The following is a 24,580-nucleotide window of genomic DNA, read 5'->3' on the forward strand; positions in this document are numbered from 1 at the left end:
GGCCTTCTGGAAGTCCAGATATACTACATCTACAGGATGCCCATTATCTACTTTGCTTGTCACATCTTCAAAGAACTCTAGCAAATTAGTCAAACATGATTTACTCTTCATAAAACCATGCTGACTCTGATGGATCGCATTTTGACTTTCCAAATGTCCCATTACTACTTCCTTAATACTGGATTCCAACAATTTCCCAACGACAGACGTTAAACCAACAGGTCTATAGTTTCCTACTTTGTGCCTGCCTCCCCCCCCACCTTTTTTTTTAATATTAGCATTTTTCCAATTCACTGGAACCTTTCCAGAATCCAGGGAATTTTGGAATATTATAGCCAATGCATCCACTATCTCCGCTGCCACTTCCTTTAATGCCCTGGGATGTAGGCCAACAGGTCCTGGGAACTTGTCATCCTTTAATCCCAATAGTTTGCTCAGTACTTTTTCTCTAGTGATGGTGATTGTTCTAAGTTCCTCCTTCTCTATATCCTCTGCACTACCTGTTACTATTGGGCGGTACTAGTGTCCTCCACGGTGAAAACTGAGGCAAAATATTGATTAATCGTCTGCCATTTCTGCGTTCCCCACTATTAACTCCCCAGTCTCGTCCTCCAACGGACCAACATTCACTTTGGCTACTCTTTCCTTTTATATACTTGTAGAAGCTTTTGCTATCAGTTTTTACATTTTGCACTAATTTTCTTTCATAATTTACCTTTGCTCTTTTTATTATTTTTTTTAGTAACCCTTTGTCGATCTTTAAAAGTTTCCCAATCATCCACCCTGCCACTGACCTTTACAATTTGGTATGCCTTAGTTTTTGCCTTTAAGTTATCTTTAACTTCCTTGCTTAGCCATGGATGTTTTTTCCCCCTCTTACCATCTTTCTTCCTCATTGAGATATATTTTACTTGGGGGGAATTGAATATCTCCTTAAATATCTGCCACTGTTCATCAACTGTCCTACCTTGTAGTCTTCCTGCCCAGTCCACTAGGGCCAAATCTGCCCTCATACCTATGTAGTTACCTTTGTTTAACTCCAAAACACTAGTGTGGGACCATGTTTCTCACTCTCAAACTGAACTTGAAATTCTATCATGCTATGATCACTCTTCCCTAGAGGATCCTTTACAATGAGATCATTAATTAATCCCATCTCATTACACAAAACCAAATCCAGAATAGCCTGCTCCCTGGTTGGTGCCACAACATATTGCTCCAAGAAACAATCTCTAATACACTCTATGAACTCTCCCTCACCTTGCCAATTTGATTAGTCCAGTCTATATGCATATTAAAATCACCCATGATTATTGCCGTGCCTTTCTTACATGCTCCCAGTATTTCCTGGCTTATACTGTGCCCTACTGCTAAATTACTGTTTGGGGACCTATAGATTAATCCCATGAGAGACTTCTTTCCCTTGCTACTTCTTATCTCTACCCAGACTGACTCTACGTCTTGCTCTCCAGTGCCTATATCATTCCTCACTATAGCACTGATCTCTTCCTTTACTAACAAAGCTACACCACCTCCTTTTCTTTCTTTCCTATCCTTCCAAAACACTGAGTACCCTTGGATATTCAACTCCCAAACCTGTTCTCCCTGTAGCCACATCTCAGTAATCACCACCAAATCATACTATTCATCTTTATTTGCGCTGTTAACTCATTAGTTTTATTCAGGATGCTACGTGCATTCAGATACAAAGCCTTTACGTTTGCCCTATTATCAATTTTCCCTACTCTTATATGACTCTTTGGTGCAACATGGCGTTCAAACAGTCTGTCCCTTCCTTTCACTTTTTGATAGCAATCAGCCTCTTCACTAACCTGCACTCTTACCCTCTCCTTAAACTTTGATTTTTGTATTTCCATGCAACTGAACCCTCCCCCCAACTATTTAGTTTAAAGCCCTATCTACAACTCTAGTTATGCGGATTCGCCAGGACACTGGTCCCAGCGTGATTCAAATGGAGCCCATCCGAACAGAATAGCTCCCTCTTTCCCCAGTACTGGTGCCAATGTCCCATGAATTCGAACCCACTTCTCCCATACCAATCTTTGAGCCACGCATTTACCTCTTTAATGTTATTGACCCTGTGCCAATTAGCTCATGGCTCAGGTAGTAATCCAGAGATTATTACCTTTTTGGTTCTGCTTTTTAATTTAGCCCCAAGCTGCTCCTATTCCCTCAGCAGAACCTCTTTCCTTCTTCTACCTATATCGTTGGTACCTACGTGGACCACAACAACTGGATCTTTCCCCTGCAACTCCAAGTTCCTCGGCAGCCCAGATGAGATATCCTTAACCCTGGCACCAGGTAGGCAACACAGCCTTCGGGACTCTCGATCCTGGCTACAGAGAACAGTATCTATTCCCCTAACAATACTATCCCCAATTACAACTACATTTCTCTTTTCTCCTCCCACTTGAATGGCTCCCTGTACCACGGTGCTATGATCAGTTTGCTCATCCTCCCTACAGTCCCCGCTCTCGTCCACACAGGGAGCAAGAATCTCAAACCTGTTGGATAAGGGCAAGAGCTGAGGCTCCTGCACTGCTACTTCCTGGATCACTCTACCTGCCTCACTCATAGTCACACCCTCCTGTCCTTCCTAGCCGAATTTAAGGTAGTTAATCTAAGGGGGTGTGACTGTCTCCTGAAACACAGCGTCCAGGTAATTCTCCCCCTCCCTGGTGTGTCGCAGAGTCCGAAGCTCAGACTCCAGCTCATCAACTCTGAGCCGGAGATCCTCGAGCAACCGACATTTGCTACAGATGTGGTCACTAGGAACCACAATGGGGTCCACCAGCTCCCACATCATGCAGCTACAACACATCGCCTGGCCCTGCATCTCCATTTTATTTAATTAGTTTTTAAATTTGTTTTTAAATTTCCTACTGGTCTTCAGCTTATCAAACTGTAAAATATTTCTCCTATTTACCTTTAATCTCCAGTACTCCAGATCTAACCAGGGCTTTGTATAGCTGAAGCAGGACAACTGCCCTCATATATTGCAGTCCTATAGATTTAAAGGTTGGCACTCCATTAGCCTTTTAGATTATTTCTGTACCTGTTCATGACATTTTAATGTTCTATATACCTGGACTCCCCCAATTTTCTTTGGATCTCCATTATTTCTAGCTTTTCACCTTTTAGAAAGTACCCTGTTCTACCCCTTTTTAGGTCCAAAGTGGATGACTTCACATTTGCCTACACTGAAATCAATTTGCCACAGTTTTGTTCAATCACCCAATCTATCAATATCATTTTGTAATTTTACACTTTATCCACACTGCTTACAATGCAGCCTATTTTTGTATCATCAACAAATGTGGAATATATGGTTTGCTATCCCATCATCAGAGTCATTAATGCACACTGTGTCACTCAGCTAATTTTCTAACCAGGTCAATAATTACCTTCAATTCCATGGCCTGAATTTTTCAGTCGGTGGGCGGGCTCGGCGGGAGCAGTCGCGGAGCCGACCACTGCCCGCGATCGGCTCCACACCACCTTTTTACGTGGGCAGGCCAATTAGGACCAATCAAGCGTAAGACACAAGCGGTAGCGCTCAGCGCTACCTGTGTGGGCAGGGGGAGGAGGGAGAGTCGGGGCTGCCTCAGGGAAAATGAAGCACTTCTGAAATAAATAAATAAATAAATAAATGGATTAAAAATTTAATTAAACATGTCCCCTCATGTGGCTGTGTCACATGAGATGGGACATATTTTTATATTTCAGAAAAATGTTTTAATTAATTAATAAAATCTTTAGGAAACCTCATCCTGCTCATGGAAAAGGCTTGGCCTTTTCATCTGCCCATCAACTGTAAGGTTGGACGGGCAGCGTAAAGTTGACCATAATTACTTCCTTAATGGCCTTAATAGGTCGTTTAAATATCGGCGGGCATGCAGCCGACTCCGGCGTGCGCCCGCCGAATGAAATATCGCGAGACAGCGCGATGACGTTGGGACACATGCCCAACATCATCGCATGCCATTTTACACGCAAGCCGACTGAAAAATTCAGGCCCATGAGATTCAAATTTAACTAACAGTCTCTTATGAGGAACCTTATCAAGTATCTTCTGAAAGTCCATTGAGGTGGTAGTGAGCCACTACTTTGAACCACTGTAATCCACATGGTCTGGGTACACCCACAGTACCATTAGGTAGGGGATTCCAATATTTTGACCCTGTGACAATGAAGGAACTATGATATAGTTCCATGTCAGGATGATGTGCGGTTTGGAGGGGAACTTGCAAGTGGTGACGTTCCCATGCATCTACTGCCCTTGTTCTTCTAGGTGGCAAAGGTTGCGGGATTGGAAGGTGCAGTCAAGGGAGCCTTGGCAAGGTGTTGATCTAATAGACCACTTTGTCCTGGATGATGTCAAGCTTCTCAAGCGTTGTTGGTGCTGCACTCATCCAGGCAAGTGGAGATTATTCCATCACACTCTGACCTGTGACTTGTAAATAGTGGACAGGTGTTGGGGATTGAGGTGGTGAGTTACTTGCTACACAATTCCCAGCCTCTGGCATGCTCTTATAGCCAGAGTATTTATTTGGCTGGTCTCAAACCCAGTCCTACTTGCCCATCACCCCTGGACTAACTGTTCTACAACAGCCATAATTACTCAACTTGAAATAATGTGAAGTCCCTCCATGGCCTCACTCTTCCCCACCTCTGTAACCTCCTCCTGCAACATTCCAGTAAGTTGGTTTCTCAGGGAGAGGACTGCTGGAAGCATAAATAATGAAATAGTGAACCATGGTATTGCAGAAAAAACATTTCCTCCAGAAAATGATAGGCGAGAGAAGGGGAAGACGTATTTGGTGGTGGGATAATGTTGATAGTAAAGGAAATGACAGGAGAAGGGAGTCTGGTCCAGTGCCTAGGTAACATTATATTCAACAATACCACTCAGATTTTTCTCCAAATATTTAAACAATTCTCTCTCAAGCTTGACCAACATAATATTCAGTTTATTATGTTACTATTTCACTTGACAGCTCCTTCCAAACATTTAAAGAGTCTTAATGGAAAGGTGTTCTCCGTGATGGGTTTGTAATATTGTTGGAAAATTTGTAGAGGAGTCACTATGGCTGAAAGTGCAGAAGAGGAGATAGAATGTCTAATTGAGAAACACTGGCCAAGGTTGAAGAATAGATCATAAGAGGGAGACCTGACAGGTACACTGATTAGTTGATATACATTCAGCAATGAGTTTTCAGTGTTGCTATTTTTCATATTTAATGGAAATGATTGAGTGCAGAACTGAAGAGTGACACTCAACTTCAGTGCTGAAACCAATGCTTCCTCTAATCCTTTCCATCCACGTGCAGAATAAATTTTCATGCGTGTACCAATATCATGGTAACGTGCGCCACCAGTAGAAACAAATGAAACTTAAATATAATATATATTTTTAATATGTTACCATAGGTATGGAAGAAGGGAGAATACCACCCCCAGCCATTGACATGATAACATGTGAGTTCACAAATTACCAGATTTACTGAATTCAAATTCAATTTTACTCTTGTGGGATTTGAACTCATGAACGCTAGGTTTTAAGTTCAGTACCATAACCACTACACTACTATACATAGGAGAGCCATTTGTTTGTTTTAATATTGCAGCTTGTATTTTAGTCATCTGACAGAAGAAAATTTGAATTGGTAGCAATGGTTCAAGACAAGGATCGTTTGTTTCAATTCAACAATTTCAGAATAGAAAGAACTAAGGAGGCTTGCCTTTTGATTTGATAGAAAATATGACAAAGTCAACTTTTATTTTTTCAGCTCATTGAGTGTTTTCTTTACTTAAAACTGCCATATATAGTGAGGAAAATAGCTAAGACACAACAACAAACATTATCAGGCAGAGGTAAACTGTCTCTATGAATCTGGAGAGAGGTTGGCTCTTGTGAACTGAAGGATGAAGGTTAGAGAGAGACAGTCCCTATAAATTAAGTGAATATTAAAGGCGGAAACTACATCTGGGAACTGGGGAAGAGAGCTAACATAGCTTTGGGCTCCAGGAACTGGCAAGTAAATTTCAGCTGTTAATTCCACCTGTTAATTCTACCTGATTAATCATGTCAGGCTGGGCTCTCATCCATTAATTTCGTGCCATGGGGGAGTCTACCAGTTCTTTGCTTGTTGAGCTAGAGTGGCAGTAAACCTCATTTAACCATCAGGACATATGCAGCTGTAATAATCGAGTGCTTGGCATTTAACAGACTGTTGCGCGACCAAGCAGGCGCACAGCTTGGAGGGAACACTGGTTGAAACCATCCACAACATGCAAAGCATTATTGTTCTTAGTAGAACATAAATAGATTTTCAATTCTTGTTTGTCTAACATTAAAACACATGCTAGAAAGAGAAAAGCTCTGCTAATATTTCACTCCCCGAATAAGTGAAGATCGCAGAGTGAAATACAGGTGACAGCACATTGCACCAAGTACCAACCTGTCCTGATTTAACCTGCAATACCTGGATGTAATGCAGATGAAAAATTCATTTCCACATTAGAATATCCCATGGCTTTGCTCGAGGGTAAAAACCGAATGGCTCAGTATTCAGGGCTTAAACATCTTGGACCTTTTTTCCAATGAAACAACCCATTTTCCTTCTCTCCCCATTTCACATTGTATATGGGCTGCACTACCCAGCCCTGAGATCTCAGTTATTCGTTTCATGGTCAGGGGAAGTTTAGACCATGGGTAGATCTGACAGACGTGCCAATCTGGGATATGGATATACCCTGTAATGGTGTACCGCTAGGGTCCACCACTAATAATTAGCCTCAAGGACCACAAGCAAGTGTGTACCCAGCAATCCGGCTGGGGGCTGGTACTATGACCTACTAGATATATGGGATGTTATATGAATGGAACTACTACGTTGTTCCATCTTGGCTTGGCTCATTTCTGCAGCCAGTCGCACAGTTTTTGCATTGCATCGCGTATACAAACTGTATCTGTGGCATCTACCTATCCAACCATTTAGTCCAAAAAAAAAGTTCTGATCACAGCTGGCCAAACAATTGCGCTCAATAGATTGCAACAGGTCAATGCCGATTTTACATTATCTTTACAGGAAGCCTTAATTATTGCATCTAAATTTTATGCTTCAACTGCAAAAACAGTCAGGGAGCATATATTTACTGCAGAATTCCATCCCCCGCCACCTTGTCTTTAACTCTGGGGGCATCATTAATGGGGTTTGGAGGGTGTTGGACAATCTGAAGAATAGTATGTTAGACATCTTGGGGAGTTAAGGGTTAACAATCAAACTTCCTTTCTTGTATTTTGGAACAATAGACTCTCCAAAATAAACAGGGTGGCTTTGAAGTATCCGGAAAGAAAGCATGACTTGCCTTTTTGAAAAAAGTCTCCGTTATATTTGAGAACTGTAGGTGCAAGGAAATCAGTGGCAGTAATCACAGAATTGTTAGTGCAGGAGGCCATTCGGCCCATCCTATATGCATCGGCTCTCCAAATGAGCATTATGACTGAGTGTCATTCTCCTGCCTTTTCCCCGTAACCCTGCACATTGTTTCTATTTAAATCATCTAACGCTCTCTTGAATGCCTCAATTGAACCTGCCTCCACCACACTTCCAGGCCCAAAGCACTCACTGCGTGAAAAATCTTTTTCTGACATCACATTTGCTTCATTTGCGAATCGCTTTAAATCTGTGCCCTCTCATTCTCGATCCTTTTACGAGCAGGAACAGTTTCTCCCTATCTATCCAGCCCCTCATGAGTTTGAACAGCCATATCAAATCTCCTCTTAGCCTTCTCTTCTCCAAGGAGAACCGTCCCAATTTCTCCAGTCTATCTTCATAACTGAAGTTTCTCATCCCTGGAACCGTTTTTGTAAACCTCTTCTAAACTCTCTCCAATGCATTCACAACCTTCCTAAAGTGTGGCACTCAGAACAGCACACAAGACTCCTGCTGATATCTAACTAGTATCCTATACAAGTTCAGCATAGCCTCCTTGCTCTTGTACTCTATGCCCCTATTAATAAAGCCTGGAATACTGTATGCTTTGTTAACTGTTCTCTCCACCTGTCCTGCCATCTTTAATGACTTATGCACATATAAACCCAGGTCCCTCTGCTCCTGCACACCCTTTAGAGTTGTATCCCTTTTTTACAGTGTCTCTCCATGTTTTTCCTACCAAAATGAATCACTTCACACTTCTCTGCATTGAACTTCATCTGCCACCTATCTGCCCACTCCACCACTTTGTCTAAGTCCTTTTGAAGTTCTACACTGTCCTCCTCAGTTTACAATGCTTCCAAGTTTTGTATTATCCGCAAACTTTGAAATTGTCCCCGTATACCAAGATCTAGATCATTAATATATATCAGCACCATAAATGATCTAGATCATTTATATCAAATGTAATGATGTGAGCCACATGTGATCAAAGTATAAGTTTAATGGCTAAGATAATAAACACAGGTAGAAGGATCTATTGACTATAGTATAGTCTAGAAGTTCTATAGTATAGAAAGATACCTATTAATAAAGCCTTCAAAGGATTGGGACCAGTTAAGTCAGCAAGACTTGTTTGTGAGAAGTAGCTTTGAAGTAAACGACTTAACTGTTTACATGAATAGACCGTTTTCAAAGTAATCAGGTACAGCTAGATTATGAGGTCTTATCTGTGACATGGGTCTTTGATGTAGGCAAAATATGATGTATAACTGAACAAAAACAAAAATACCTGGTAAAACTCAGCAGGTCTGGCAGCATTTGTGGAGAGGAGCACAGTTAACGTTTCGAGTCCGAATGACCCTTCAACAGAACTAAGTAAAAATAGGGGTGAAATATAAGCTAGTTTAAGGGGGGGTGGGACAAGTAGAGCTGGATAGAGGGCCAGTGATAGGTGGAGATAACCAAAAGATGTCACAGACAAAAGGACAAAGAGGTGTTGAAGGTGGTGATATTATCTGAGGAATGTGCTAATTAAGCATAGAAAGCAAGACAAGCAAGGTCCCACCCCCCCTTAAACTAGCTTAGATTTCACCTCTATTCTTATTTTACTTAGTTCTGTTGAAGGGTCATTCGGACTTGAAACATTAACTGTGCTCCTCTCCACAGATGCTGCCAGACCTGCTGAGTTTTTCCAGGTATTTTTGTTTTTGTTTTGGATTTCCAGCATCCGCAGTTTTTTGCTTTTATCTTAATGTATAACTGAACTGTTCTTCAGAGGGTTTGAAAAATTGAATTAGAAACTGAAAAGCCACTGTGAATGGTTAGGTCAACCACCCTACTATCTTTCAATAGAATAGGTCTGTATGCTCCAACATCAAGTGTCTTATGCTTACTCAAAATGTTATTGTCAAGTGTAAAAGGAAGGAGATTGACTAATAGTTGAATGTTAACAGGGGCCAATGACAGCAGTTCCCCTTCATGTCACTGACATATATAAAATATCTGCCCCATATCACTGCTGACCAGCACCTTTAAGTTAAATACATGACACAGGAACAAAGTTTGATGGACAGACTTTCATAGGAAGAATAGAAAAGCAGATTATTTAATTGGGGACTACAGAATGCTGTGGTACAGAGGGATCTGGGAGTCCTTGTACATGAATCACAGTATGTCAGCATGCAGGGACAACAAGCAATTAGGAAGGCAAATGAAATGTTGGCCTTTATTGCAAGGGGATGGGGTACAAAAGTAGGAAAGTCTTGTGAAATTGTACCTGGAGTACTATGTACAGTTTTGTCTCCTTACTTAGAGATATACTTGCATTGGAAGCAGTTCAGGGAAGGTTCATGTAGCTGATTCCTGAGGCAAAGGAATTGTATTATGCGGAAAGTTGAGCAGTTTGGACCTATACTCATTGGAATTTAGAAGAATGAGAGGTGATCTTATTGAAACATATAAGATTCTGAGGGGACGTGACAGGGTAGATGCTGAGGGGATGTTTCCTCTCATGGGCAAATCTAGAACTTGGGGCATAGTTTCAAAATAAGGGGTCGAACATTTAAGACTAAGGTGAGGGGGAATTTTTTTCTGAGAATCATTAATCTTTGGAATTCTCTACCCCAGAGAGCAGTGAAGGCTGGGTCATCAAACACATTCAAGGCTGAATAAGACAGATTTTTGATTAATATGGGAGTCAACGGCTATGGCGGGGGGCAGGCAGTAAAGTGGAGTTGAGGCCACAATCAGATCAGGCTCAAAGGGCTGAACGGCCTACTCCTGCTCCTATTTATGTTCCTACATAACAGTAACTACTTGGATAACTTAAATATTATTAAGAAAGCCATGAGGCAGCTTACATACAAAACTCCTATTTCCAATTTCTCCATCAAGCTGCTGTACTTCTCCTGCTGACTTTGTTACACTAGCACAAACAGTTTTCGACTCCTACCTGCTGTACGACCTCTGATGGCAACTCCATTTTCCACTGTTTTAGCTGGCGGGAGGCAAACGAGTGCAGTGCATAGGACATGGAGCCATATTCAATCCAAAGCGAGAGATTGGAACTGTCTATCTCCAGTGCCCGCTTGAAACAATTCAGAACAGCAACTGAGTGCTTCCAGATAGGCCCATCACTCTTCAACTCATTTGAATTCAATTTGTCCTGGATACGACTGGCTCGGGCCAGAGCCATACCTGCCCACGAGTCAAACCTATGCAATAGAGAAAGTATCAAATATCAGGTAGTTCAGTCCAGAAAAATTAACATATTTATGGTGTGTTCCACTGGCATTCCAAATTCAGTGTTTAAACTGTAGACTCAGAATGACAATTCTGCCAATTCCATGAGTTATAGCTTCTTCTTTGCTATAAAACTGTTTTCTAACACAACCCATAAATTATCTAGTTTTATTGGTAAACGCTTTGAGAAGTAGAGCTTGGTCCAACAGTGAGATCCTTTCAAACATAAAGGTATCTTGGATTGAATGCAGAATTTAATCCTCTCCTCTTCACCCCAGTAAGGATAATCTTTAACACCTGGATGTTAAGCAGTGCATTGGAGGAGCATTGAAAGAAAAATGTGGCAAAGGAGCATATCATGCCAATAACAGAATTCAGCTGATAGGAGGAAGCTCATGACTGCCCTGAGAAACAAAGTGACCCAGCACCTAAGCCTAATTTATATATTAAAGTCAGTACATACTTCTCTCCATTTGAGAAGGATTGACATTTTCTATTGGCTTTTCCAATGTTGCATTGTCAAGCCTGTAGGTGCCTGCTTAATGAGATTTTCCATTCTCACACATGCAGGTGCAGTTCTATCTTTAAGTGAAGTGGCACAGCCTCAACCTGCCTCAGCCATTCCCCTAACCCATACAGCTACACATCTTCCCTGTTGAAGTGCAAGTTTTATTCAAAATTCAAAGTTTGCAAGTTAAAGTAATAATTTTGCTTTTCCCTGATCAACACCCTAAGATCCTCATGATCTATTCTTGCTGTTCCTTGCCACCACTGGTCAGGAATTCCACAACCAATTGAAAACTGAGCCAAGCAGCTTTGATGTCTTTCGTCCTCTAAGCCACCAGCAGCCTCCATCTGACAATGCAAGAGGAAGCAACACAAGAGTAATAGTCAACAGACAATGGAGTGAACAGCAGCAGCATTGGGAGCTCCATAAAGACACCAAAGAATTCATATTTCAGAAAGCAAACATGATACATAGTGCTTACAGTTCTACCTTCTTTACCTGGTTTTCCACTACTAACAGAAGATATGGCCTCTTCTCCTTCCTACATCATGCCAAGTGTTCAGCTTTAGTGTCACTTCATGCTCCAGTACCAAGAACCAACTGGGCTTCATTCCACCAAAAGGACCATGATCAGGCCCCCCCCCCACCCCCATTCAAGGTTTTCTGGATAAATGCTGATTCGTCAGACATTTAAGTCTGCAAATACTCAAAGACTGGCCTTATTGTTGCCAATTCTAGGTTGCCAGGTGCCTAAAACCATGTCTCTTAACACCTTAGAAGTGTAGGCTGCATTCAAAGAAATAAATGGGCTTCAGGTATCCTCCGGTGAGGCATGAAAGTGCAATTGCTACACCAAACTTTACTTTAGTCCCTAAATACATTAAGAGTCACCTTACCAAGTCTTTTTTTTAAGCCACATCCAAAATTATCCATAAATCTTGCAATTTTAAGAACTTCTATTAGGTCTTTCACCTAATCTTCCAAATATTATTTCCATCAAAAGGTAGCTACATAACTTGATGCTTTAGCTCTTATGGAATTGTGGTAACACCATCCATTTGAGGGTAAGTAAGCAAAGCCATGGGCTTCACCTTGAGCCCCGTGTATACATCGTCTCCTATTGCACACAATAGCTTGTGTCAATAAGTGGTAGTTACTGACTGGGAAAGGGGCCATGGTCTGCTTTTGCTACCAGCTGCAGTCAGTGGACTTCTGATGGACAAACCAACCCAACTTACCTAACAACACAACATTTTGGTCTGGTTAGATCCTTGTCAGTATATGTTGAACTACTATGAATACATACACCTGGACTTGCAATCAAACTCCAACCGATATATTTCCCCTGCTGGGAATGGGAAGTGCATGGACAACAGCCAACAAATTGGTGGCTGAATGAGATACAATGGCACTATGTATTATTTCATTAACTTGTGGCAAAGACCCAAACAACTCTCATTTCAATACTTCCCTTCCCTTCCAGGGTATACAGAGCACAAATGTACCCTTTTGTCACACACCAAAGGCGGCAATAGTACAGCAATCTGTTAGCTATACATGCAACACGCAATGCCCAAAGGACAGGATTTAAGAAGCACTTTTTGTCAAGCTTCATTCTTGGACTGCAGGCAATCTAGGCAAACATATTTATTCGCCATCCCTACACACCTTGAACATCATTCCTTGACATCAGTGTGAAATTCAGAATGAAGCACCCCTACAGCCAATGCACTGAAGCTCCAAGTGGTGCATGCATTAAAATCCTCTGAAAATAAAAGACTGGAGCCTCCAGGGAGAATACTGTGGTCCCCTTCCTTCAGCACATTGTGTGTAAATCTAGGCACTTATTGATAGGGTAGGTCTAGGATAAATCCTTGGCAATCAACTGAGTGTCATAAAACAAATCTCAGGCATTTAAAGAGGACATAACTGGGGTCAAGTCAGATAGCAGTGAATGAACTTTCTGATGGTATTGAATCCTTTGCACAGGGTCAGAAAGGTTGTAAGGAGGAGTCTAGCAACCATTAAAGGGATAAGGCCCTGCATACTTGTAGTTCACTGAGGTGGAGAGGAGGAATTTCTACAGCACCTTTAAAGTAGGAAAACATCCCAAGGCACATCACAGAAGTGTTATTTGAGGTGCTGTTTTTCAGATGCTTAGACGGACATAAAAGATCTCATAGCAGTAGTTAAACAAGAGCAGGGGTGTTCTCCCACTGCCCTGGCCAACAGTTGTGTCTCAACCAATGCCCAAACAAATTAACTGGATATTATCTCACTGTTGTTTCATGAACTATCAAGGTTCTTGATGAACTGGACATTGGTTACCACATTGGCTACATAACAGTGATTACAGTTCAGAAGTAATTTATTGGCAGGCAGCAAAACACTGCAAGGCATCCTGAGGACCTGGCAAGCTTTACATAAACCTAAAATAAAAATACCTGGAAAAACTCAGCAGGTCTGGCAGCATCTGTGGAGAGGAACACAGTTAACGTTTCAAGTCCACATGACTCTTCAACAGACACTTCTGTTGAAGAGTCATACGGACTCGAAACGTTAACTGTGTTCCTTTCCGCAGATGCTGCCAGACCTGCTGAGTTTTTCCAGGTATTTTTATTTTTGTTTTGGATTTCCAGCATCCACAGTTTTTTGCTTTTACATAAACCTACATTTTTTTTAGCTGAAACATGACACCTAGTGCCAGCATCTTGAATCCTTAATAAGGAGCTCATTTGTTTTGAAGCATGTCCAAAGATAGTGAATGATTCTGATGCATAATCCCACGAAAGAAGCTTGAAACAGAGTGTCAAGGCCATGCTGGCAAAATTATTAAATGCATAAAAGCTCAAAGGTGTATAAACTTGAGTTACCTTGGATTGTGGATTCAAATTCCAAATCAGGATTTAAAAGGCATAAGATACAAATATAAGAACATACAGCACCTGGGACAACACCCTAATGCAATCACGAAGGTGTCATCCAGGCATTGAACCAAGATCCTGCCTACATATTCAGGAACAAAGAAAGAGATCCCATGGCCATCTTTGAAAAGCAGACAATCTTTCTACTTTCTTGGCCAACATTTCACCCTGAACCAACATCACTGGGAACATAACTAACTGTCACTCATTTCAATGCTGTGCACAAAAATCAAGTATGACCACACTAAGGCATTCCTCAGGTACTGTACAAGTACTAGCCTTTCTATAATCTGAGCTAGGATGTCAATAAGATTAATGGTTTATCCAAATCAAGGCTGTGCATGCCCCAGAGCATTTTAGGATATAAAGAGAATCGTCTAGAATTTTACAGCTTTTAGAACAGTATACCAGAAACAGCATCAGGCATGCCTAAAAATGACATGCCAACCTGGCAAACAACACAGGACTACAAGCATCCTAAACAGTGGAAACAGCATGCTGTAGACAGAGTAAAGCGATCCCACAGCCAGTGGATCAAACCTCCGTAACCTACATCCAATTGTTAATGGCGGTGGACAATTAAACAACTAACGGGAGGAGGTAACAATCCTATCCTCAGCGATAGCGGAGGCCAGCATGTTAGTACCAAAGACAAGGTTGAAGCATTTGCAGCCATCATCTGCCAGAAGCACCCAGTGGATGATCCATCTTGGCCTCCTGCCGAGGTTCCCCATCATCAGAAGCCAGTATTTAACCAACTGATTCCAAGAAAAGGTGCAGCGCACTGGAGATAGCAAAAACTAATCGGCCCTGACACCATCCCAGCTGTAGGGCCAAATATGTACTCCAGAACTAGCCACTTCATTTAGCTAAGCGGTTCCAGTAGAACTATACAGCTGCATCTACTCAACAATGTGGAAAATTGCACATGTACATCCTTTCCACAAAAAGCAGGCAAATGCAATCTGGCCAATTGCAGCTCCATCTGTCCACACTCAACCATCAAAGTGACAAAGGTGTCGTTAAAAGTGCTATCAAGAGGCACTTGGCCACTAATAACCTGCTCACTGATGCTCAGTTTGATTCTGCCAAGGCCACCAGTTCCAGACATCATTACAGCCTTGGTCAAAATTTGGACAAAAGAGCTGAATTCCAGGGGAGTTGAGGGGAGAGCGACTGTCTTTGACACCAAGACAGCATTTAACCAAGTGTGGCATCAAGGAGTCCTAATAAATTTGAAGTCAAATGGGAATCAGGGGGAAAATTCTCCACTGGCTGGAGTCATAATTATCACAAAGGGAGATGGTTGTGGTTGTTGGAAGCCAAATCAAATCAGTCCCAGGGTATTGCCACCAGCATTCCTCAGGGCTGAGTCTTAGGCCTAACCATCTTCAGCTGATGTATCAATGAGCTTCCCTCCATCATAAGTTCAAAAGTGGGGATGTTCGCTAATGATTTCAATATTCATTACCAATCACAACTCCTCAGATACTGAAACAGTCCATGCCCACATGCAGCAAGACCCGGACAACATTCAGGCTTGGGCTGGTAAGTGGCAAGTAACACTCACATCCACAGGTGCCAGGCAATGACCATCACCAACAAGAGAATCTAAACACATTCCCTTGACATTCAATGGCATCGACATCACTGAAGCCCCCACATCCCATGAACATATAAATAAGTGCCTCTTCCCACCTTACCTCAGCCAAATGTATCCTTATTTTCCTTTCTCCTCAGGTACATGTAGGTTTGCCTTTACTATTTCTAAGCTTTTTGCCTCAACCACTCTTTGTGATAGCCAGTTCCACATTCTAACCACTCCAAGCAAAGAAGTTCCTCCTCATAATACAAGGTCATACCACAGCACTGTGAATTGTATACTAACTGTGTTTAATTATATGCAGGTGGTGAGCATTAACTAGGGATTCACTTGATCTTCTTATAAATACTGGAACTGTGGTGGATTTGGAGATGTATTTCTATAATGTGTAACTCTAAATAAATATAAGTATATAAAGATTGGCTCCAGTTCTATCCCTCACCAACTGGTTTTGTGCAATAGAACAAGCACTGCCCATCTCCAGTATCAGTAGGAGACATTTGGTACCAACTATCTCTGACAGTAAGTTGTCACTTACACAATGCTACAACACAAGGTTTCCCCAAGGCCATTCAAATTCGGCTTAATTCTTACTGTATGTGCACGACATGGAGTGATGGGTACTCAGTCATAACTAGCACACTCTAACCATCTGTCAAATACTGAGCATCCCACAATGTCATCATGGTTGATTTTCCTGGTTCCAGGTCAATACCAATGTAACTAACAGGTTGTACCTGGCTGGACAGACACAGATGTCATGCATATAGAATTTTATAGCTTTAGCCTGTTCTTTGTTCTTGAAATGATAGTCAGCCAGGAGGTAATACAACTCATTAACAAGAGGAAACCCAGAATCTGCTCCTTCAGGGAGTGCTGGCACCTAGAAGACAAAGACAAAAAGAAACAGCATGAAGTCTGCCTTAATCAAACTCAAAGCTTCAACCTTCACCAAACAGATAGGCGCTCACAGGTAGAAACCCAAATCTAAATTTATCTAAATAAAACTGAAAATGTAAACTTCCAAAAAATAGTTTTGAATTGCTATTCATTCACTAAACAATGCAGTTGAAACTTTTCTCTTTCCCCGCCTCTACAGATACATAGTTCGGGATTTGACTTGGATAAAAATGGTTACATTCCCAACAGCTGTCTTCAACGCAAACTGCATAACAGGGATTTAAATGGCTCAATGGAAGTCTCCATGTACAGTTACAATTGTTGTACAGTGTTAAACAAAAAAAACCTGGCCATTATATGAAGCAATGTGTAAAGAAAGTTGTGCCAAATGATTGGAAGGATGCCAACATAATCTTTTCTCAAGAAGGGAGAATGGAATAAATTATATATCTAAATTAAAGCACATGCTATTGAAGGGAATATGGCAGCATGGATAGGAAGTTGGGTGAAGGACAGAAAACAAAAAGGAGTAACTATTGGACATTTTTCAGACTGCAGTATCAGTGGTGACTCTAAGGGTTAGCATTCAGGCTGCATACCATATATCTGAACCAGAACATTGGGGCACAATATCAAGATTTACAGATGAAAAAATAAGCAGTGTAATGAACCATGAAGGGTGCAGCGAGCAGCTTCAGAAGGGCTTAGAGGAAGTTGTTGGGTTAAGCTATCGGAGGAAATTTGAAGTACAGAATGTGAGCTGGGGCACTTTGCAAGGAAAAATGAGTAAAAACACACATTACAGGGTAAAAGTTTAGGGAAATGACCAGAAATACTTGGGCAATCAGATAAAACAATCTTTAAAAGCGGGAGGTTCAGCTGATAAAAAAAAATGAAATCCTCAGTTTAGAAGCAGTGGCACAGGAATCACAAATGAGTCCAATGACATCACCAAGCTCTGAAAACACACATGCTATTTGACCATGGAGAATGTCACATCAAAGCTAATCCTATCTCCACTTTGATTTTGTACACACAGTCAGAGATAATTTCCAATGTCAGCCACTGTGCAGCAATCAGGAGCAGTAGCCAGTTTGACCATCCCCTCTCTAGCACAGACACAAAGCTGGCTGCAGCCCACCTACAGCTGACTAAACACAGATCAGAAGTCAAAATCTTAATATTCTTGGCTTGTTAAGCTCAGTGATGCATCACAGTGTATTTACCCTATAGTTATCAGAAGATTTCTGTTTTAATATAAAAAACTGTTTAGTTGAAATTCAGAAGTTTAGCCTTTGGCAGTTCCACTACAAGTAGTATTGACATTACCGTGTCAACAGAGCCTTCTATATAGGCTGTTACACTCTCTATTGAGAGAGGCAGGTTATCCTCATCTCGATCTATCGCAGCAATCTTCTTCAAAAGGTTTGCCAGATCTGCAGACACAGTGCTGGTCTTGTAGCTATCGAATTCTGGGTAATTCTTGGGCTTGAAGTAGTCAAACATAAACTCTGCATCATTCCAACCCAGTTCCACCTATAGTTCAGAGAAAAGGGTGATAATTGACATTAAGCTACTGGATTCGCTTTGAAGAACAGCCACAAGGAGGGAAGTGATAGCAATATAAGATGATTCTTATGAGCAATTTAAGATGACTAAGAGTCATATCTGACTCGAAACATTAACTTTGTTTTGCTCCACAGATGAGTTTTTCCAGCATTTTCTGGTTTTATTTCAGATTTCCAGCATCCACAGTATTTTATTTTTATATAAGGCTCTCTCTCTGTGGAGAACTATCTAGCTTCTGCTTGGTGCCTCCTGGCTGCAACATAGCCAAGGCTAATGACACTCAAGTGTGAAGAACTGGAGCTGCATTTGTGGCATGGGTCTGAGCTTTTTAATTTCATGGGCCACATAGATGGGTACCATGGAGCCTCAGAGGTCACGTGCAACCAAAATAAGTGTTTCCATTAATTTTCAGATATTGTAAGCTGCTGATAACCAACAGATTCAGGATTTATTCGCCAAAGAGACAGTGACACTTAAAGTCCTTTTCAAGCCTCCAGGTAGGTGAAATTTAAAATGGATAAGCTACTGAGAAATGCAAGTGCAAGTGGAATGGAGAACAGTTTCAAAGGGTTGCAAACAGCTCAGGGGCCACAATTTCCACACTTCTTGTTTACACTGTTAAATCCCTAGCTGCTCAGCAACAAACTCATCAGTGTCCATATTTGCGAAGCAAACTAAAAATATAACAGATATCCTCTCTCCAGTTCATTAAAACATGCAAAGTGCTCAATTCCCAAACACACACACACACAGACAGAATGTCAAACGTTTTGAAAGCAATTAAAGGTTAATCAACATTCACTGGGCTAATTTCACAACTCAGTGCAAAGGTTTCTGGCACCGCATTCTACATCATAAACTATCCCATTTTATCTAACTTGTAACAGTGTGTGCACATAACTATATACCTGCTGAGCAGAGTGTTCCTCCAGATATCTGGCTTTACTCTTCTTACTAGGATAGGCATATAGACAGTAAAAGCACTGCTCGAGGGCAGTCTCCAGCTCCTCTTTGAAGGGGTGGGCATCTTCAGGTCTTGAAGCAGACAGCTCCTTCTGAAGAACTCGAACCTATCAAGAAAGGCTTGTTTCTCATTATGTAAACCACCACACCACTGAATTACATCAAATGTACTGCACAGAAACAGGCCATTCCACCCAACTGGTCAATACTAGTGTTTATGCGCCACACAAGACTATTCCTATCCTATTTCATCTAATCCTATCAGCATATGCTATTTCTTTCTCATTCGTGTCCTTATCTACCTTTCGCTTAAATCTGTTATTCGTCTCAACTACATCTTCTAATTGTGAGTTCCACATTCTAGCCATTCTCTGGGTAAATAAGTTCCCCCTACATGCCTTATACAGGAGTTTGTTTTAGTGATCATCTTATATTCATGGAACCTAGGCAAGCGCAGACATTTCCTCTACGTCTACCCACCAAACCCTTTCATTATTTTAAAGATCTCCAAGAAAACACCCACAGCCTTCTCTTCTCTCAAACAAGAGTTACAGCCTGTTCAGCCTTGGCTAATAAGTATATCCTCTTAAATCTAGTTCTACATACAATACAAGTCTAATCCATCCACAAAGCACAAGAACCAAGGAAGGAATTTTCCACATTTTGATGGTACCCCCAAGATCACTCTGGGGAGGGTCAGTACACACAGAAATTGGAATGAACTCTGAACCCTCTATGGCTGCTTTATATGGAAAAAGATTTCTTGTGCAATTTGTGTATCAAGTACAGCATCAGCAAGCATTCCTATTCACAGCTTCCTATTGCAACAGTGTGACTTTACCACTTCACATACCAGCAGTAAGATTCAGCAATAGCCTCAAGATCAATGCATTATAAAGGCTTTAGTGATTAAAGGCTTGAGTTCTCCACTACTATTGCTGAATTTCTCAATAACGAGCTGAATGAGTCCTCTAATCTTATCACAAAGTCTACAGAACATATTCTAATATGGGAAGAGGAAGACAGAGTACGCGAGTGGTCTTTTCTGATACATCAATTTAGATATACATTAAATTCTAAACCAAGCTACTTACATAAAACTTCAGCAATGCTCCATCAGAATTACAGCACCAGGATCTCCGTCCCAGGTACTCATGTGCTGTGTTCAGCAACATCAGAGAGGAAGGCAACATTGGAGTTTCGGAATCTATAAAATACAGAGCCATCGAGAGGAATTGAAACAAAGCTCTGGAGAAATGCACCCTTTATTGCGTTAACAATGAGCAGAATGAAATAGGGTGGTGCTGGCCAATTGCCTTAACCAGTGTGATACAACTAACCTCAACGTCCCTGAGCTGCGGAGTGGAAAACAGCAAAGTTCCCCAAACTCAAGTCAAGTTTGCTTTCCAGCAGGAGTTCCAAGCATGAGTATCCGGGCAGGATTGGGCTGAGTTGCAATGCCTCCTGTGAGCATACAACCTGCCAACACCTACTGTCTGAATCCTCAGATGAAGAATGAGTGCCATCTGGTATCTCATCCATTAGCTGCCGGCACCATGAGAGGAAGAGCAGAATAATTTCTCCAAAAAGAAACAAGCCTTCTGTCTGACCATCTTTGGTCAGGAATTGTAGATTCTATCTTCAGCATCAACAAGTGCCCAGTAACAGAGGTGGCCATTCAATAACACCTCAACCAAGAAATCTTAAACTTCACCAAAATATTCACAACCTCAGATTCCCTTAAATCCTGAGCTGCGTTATTGATCCTGCACGTTCTCAATCATAAAGAACACCTACTGCCTCCGTAACATTTACTTCTGGTCGAACCTCAACCTTAGTCTGATCACTGAAGCCCTCATCTGTGCCTTCGTCACCTGCAAGCTAAATTGCTAGAATTCTCTACAGGCTCCATCCCATCCTCCTCCATTCATAAACTGCAGTTTATACAGAATTCTGCTGCTAATAGCCCAACACACAGTTCAATGCAGGAGATCATCCACTTTGGACCCAAGAAAGATAGACCAAGAGTACTTTCTAAATGATGAGAAGCTAGGAACTGTGGAAGAGCAATAGATTCATGGGCCCCTTTACAGAAATCAATAAAAATTAGTGCATAGATATAAACAATTTAAAGGGCTAATGGATTGTCAGCCTTCCCCTCAAATGGCTGGAATATAAACAAGTAGAAGTTATGCTATAGTTGCATGAAGCACTGGTTGGACACTGTCCAGAGTATTATGTAGTTCTGGGCACCACACCTCAGGAAGGATATATTGGCATGGGGAGAGTGCAGTGCAGACACACCAGAATAATTGTGCTACAAGGGTTTCACTATTAAAACAGGGTGCAGACTAGGGGTTCTGAAGAAGAGTCACATTCAACTCTGTTAACTCTGTTTCTCTTTCCACAAATGCTGCCAAACCTGCTGAGTTTTTCCAGCACTTTGTTTTTATTGCAGATTAGGCTTGTTCTTCCTGGAGTACAGAGGATTAAGGAGTGATTCAATTAAGGCGTTCAAGATGGTGAAAAGATACAGTAAATAGTAGGAAGTTATTTCTTCTGATGGGGAGACCAGACAAGGAGGTATAAGCTTAAAATTAGAGGTAGGTTGTTTAAGGATGATGTCAGGAAACACTTCCTTCACACAAATGGTAGTAGAAACCCAGAACTCTCCCCAAAAAATGTTGAGACTTGAGAGTCGATTGAAAAATTTCAAAACTAAGGTTGATAGATTTTTGTCAGGTAAGGACACCAAGGGAGTGGGACCAAGGCAGACAAATGAAATTGAGATACAGGTCAGCCATTGTTTAACTGAACTGGATCGATGGACTGAATGGCCTACTCCTGTTCCTATGCTCCGGCATACTTACCCTCACTGGCTCCTGCTCCCAAACGAAGTGGAATCGCAGTGCATGACAAACCAGTGTCACCTGTCAAACCAGATGTCAATAAGCATTTAGGATTGGAGGGGGGAGCTGGTGAGAAAAAAAACTCATGGGAAGCCAAAGGAAATACCCTCACCTCTCTGAAACACTAATGATTTAACATATGTTGATGAGAGTCTTAAGGGAATTTGTTTTTAAATTCAACTTTTATCTTCTGAGGCAGACCATAACGAAGACAGAAACGGAACTGAAAGGGGAATAGAAACATAGAAAGAAAACTGACCCTCCCCATTTCTAAACAAAAACAAATTGATGTTTGGAAACCAAAAATTCTGCCAAATTCAACCTGTTCGAAAGATATAAAAGGAGACAGATTGGTCCAAGCTGAGCATTAGCAGTTGATGAGTCCAGTGGTGCAAAACCAGCAACTTGAAGGCGGCAGAGCCTAAATTCAAAAGCTGAGAATAAGGAGCTGCAGCTGTTTCCGTATCTGTTACTAGAAGACAATATTGGTGAGTCTACCCCATTCAAACCAAATTGAGCATCATCTGCAAGTGTGCTACTTCTGTTGAAGACTGCCCGTGGAACTTGGGTTGGTTGTGAGTTGCTGTCAGCTGGAGATCAGACTAGCTCATAGGAGAGGAGCTGAAATTCTTTGCGAGGAGGGACTTTGAGACTGAATGTGATCACCAAAATCTAGGAGCACTGTTGAGCCAATTCACAAGATCTATCTTGAATTAACAGGCAAATTATGGTCAATTGAAAAATAAGAATTACAAAGTAATTTGAAGAATTTATCTTCAAATTACTTTGCAATTCTTATTTTTCAATTGACCATAATTTGCCTGTTAATTCATGTTTAACTCATGTTAATTCTGGATGTTAGAGTATAGAATAGATAATATGTATTGTTTGCTTTGTTGACTCTTGTATAGTACATTTTTTTCTGTTTTAAACTATGGAATCTTGTGGCTTTATTCTTTTAGTAAATAACTAAGATTTTGAATTTCATTTACTTTAAAAAATAGTTACTGGTCTCTACTGAAGTCATAACACCTGGTCAAGCCACAGAATTAAATGACCCAGCTATAAGATTTGGAAACCAAACCAACCATGGAAGAATACCTGGAGAGGATCAGATCACAGGTTATAAGCAAATAACTACCAAAGTATAGGTTAAGGAGATAAAGGTTGGAAAGGGGTGTTCTCAAACTTAAGGAAGCAGATTACGCCAAAAGTCATTGGGAAACCAAGGAGCCAAAAGGGTCAAACCACATTTGGGAGACAAACAGAACAACATAACAGATGATATCACCCTTGGGTCCTGCCATCCAGTTAAAGCAACACCTTTAATCCTGGTATATAGTTTCCTTAAACCCAAGGGATTCTAATCACCTGCACTGAAACGTAGCTCAATATATAAAAACAGTCACCATTTTTTTTTAAACTAACTAAAGAATAAGCAGAGTAAAATTATTGGTATGCCTAAACCTTGCGAGACGCGATATTGAACTTCCTTCATCCCAAAAACCAGAGAGCAACACTGACCTGAATCTTCACTTTTACAATGCTGGCGGCGAAGAGTGTCAAACTCTTCCTCCTCATGTTTTATGATCCTGTACAAGGTGATCCACGGAAGCACGGATGACACAGCTGGCTCTTTGGAATCTTCAGATATCCCCATGCTGCAGTCAATGATCTACGATGATACAAACAGATACACAGGTTAATATCTACCATTTGATTTTTGACAGTTAGCGATCTGTCCATTAAAAATACACAGCACATTGGTGCTTTTCTAATTCATTTACGGGATGTGGGCTTTGCTGGCTAGGCAAACATTTATTGCCCATCCCTAACTGCCCTTAAGAAGGTGGAGGTGAGCTGCCTTCTTGAACGACTGTAGTCGCTGTGCTGTAGGTACACCCACAGTGATGTTAGGGAGGGAGTTCCAGGATTTTGATCCAGCGACAGTGAAGAAACAGCGATATATTTCCCCAAGTCAGGATCATGAGTGGCTTGCTAGTGGTTTGGAGGGGAACTTCCAGGTGATGCTGTTCCCATGTGTCTACTACCCTTGTCCTTCTAGAGGGTAGCAGTCATGGGTTTGGAAGGTGCTGCCCAAGGAGCCTTGGTGAGGTCCTGCAGTGCATCTTGCAGATGGTACACACTGCTGCCACTGTTGGTCATTGGTGGAAGGAGTGAATAATTGTGGAAGGGATGCCAATTAAGCAGTCTGCTTTGTCCTGGATGGTGTCAAGCTTCTCGACTATTGTTGGAGCTGCATGCGCCCAGCAAGTGGAGAGTATTCCATCACACTCCTGACTTGTGCCTTGTAGATGGTGAACAGGCTTTGGTGAGTCAGGAGGTGAGTTACTCGCCACAAGATTCTGAGCCTCTGAACTGCTCTTGTAGCCACAGTATTTATATGGCTGGTCCAGTTCAGTTTCTGGTCAATGGTAACCCCCAGGATGTTGATAGTGGGGGATTCAGTGATGGTAATGCCAATGAATGTCAGGGTCGAT

The 24,580-nt window shown here is 41.5% G+C and overlaps 1 protein-coding gene across 3 annotated transcripts in view; it reads right to left on the minus strand.

Moving 5' to 3' along the window:
* The window catches only part of cabin1 (calcineurin binding protein 1), a 528,604-nt gene that overhangs the window by 419,755 nt on the left and 84,269 nt on the right, over nucleotides 1-24,580 (minus strand). For all 3 annotated transcript variants that reach the window (XM_078553837.1, XM_078553836.1, XM_078553835.1), the window contains exons 17-22: nucleotides 23,604-23,754; nucleotides 20,265-20,377; nucleotides 19,116-19,277; nucleotides 17,968-18,174; nucleotides 16,476-16,621; nucleotides 10,414-10,675 (exon numbers count right to left, since the gene is read on the minus strand). In XM_078553837.1, the coding sequence (XP_078409963.1) occupies nucleotides 10,414-10,675; nucleotides 16,476-16,621; nucleotides 17,968-18,174; nucleotides 19,116-19,277; nucleotides 20,265-20,377; nucleotides 23,604-23,754 (1,041 nt within the window). The remainder of the gene's footprint in view (nucleotides 1-10,413; nucleotides 10,676-16,475; nucleotides 16,622-17,967; nucleotides 18,175-19,115; nucleotides 19,278-20,264; nucleotides 20,378-23,603; nucleotides 23,755-24,580) is intronic.

The sequence above is a fragment of the Cetorhinus maximus genome, chromosome 12, assembly GCF_964194155.1.
Source record: "Cetorhinus maximus chromosome 12, sCetMax3.hap1.1, whole genome shotgun sequence".
NCBI lineage: Eukaryota > Metazoa > Chordata > Chondrichthyes > Lamniformes > Cetorhinidae > Cetorhinus > Cetorhinus maximus.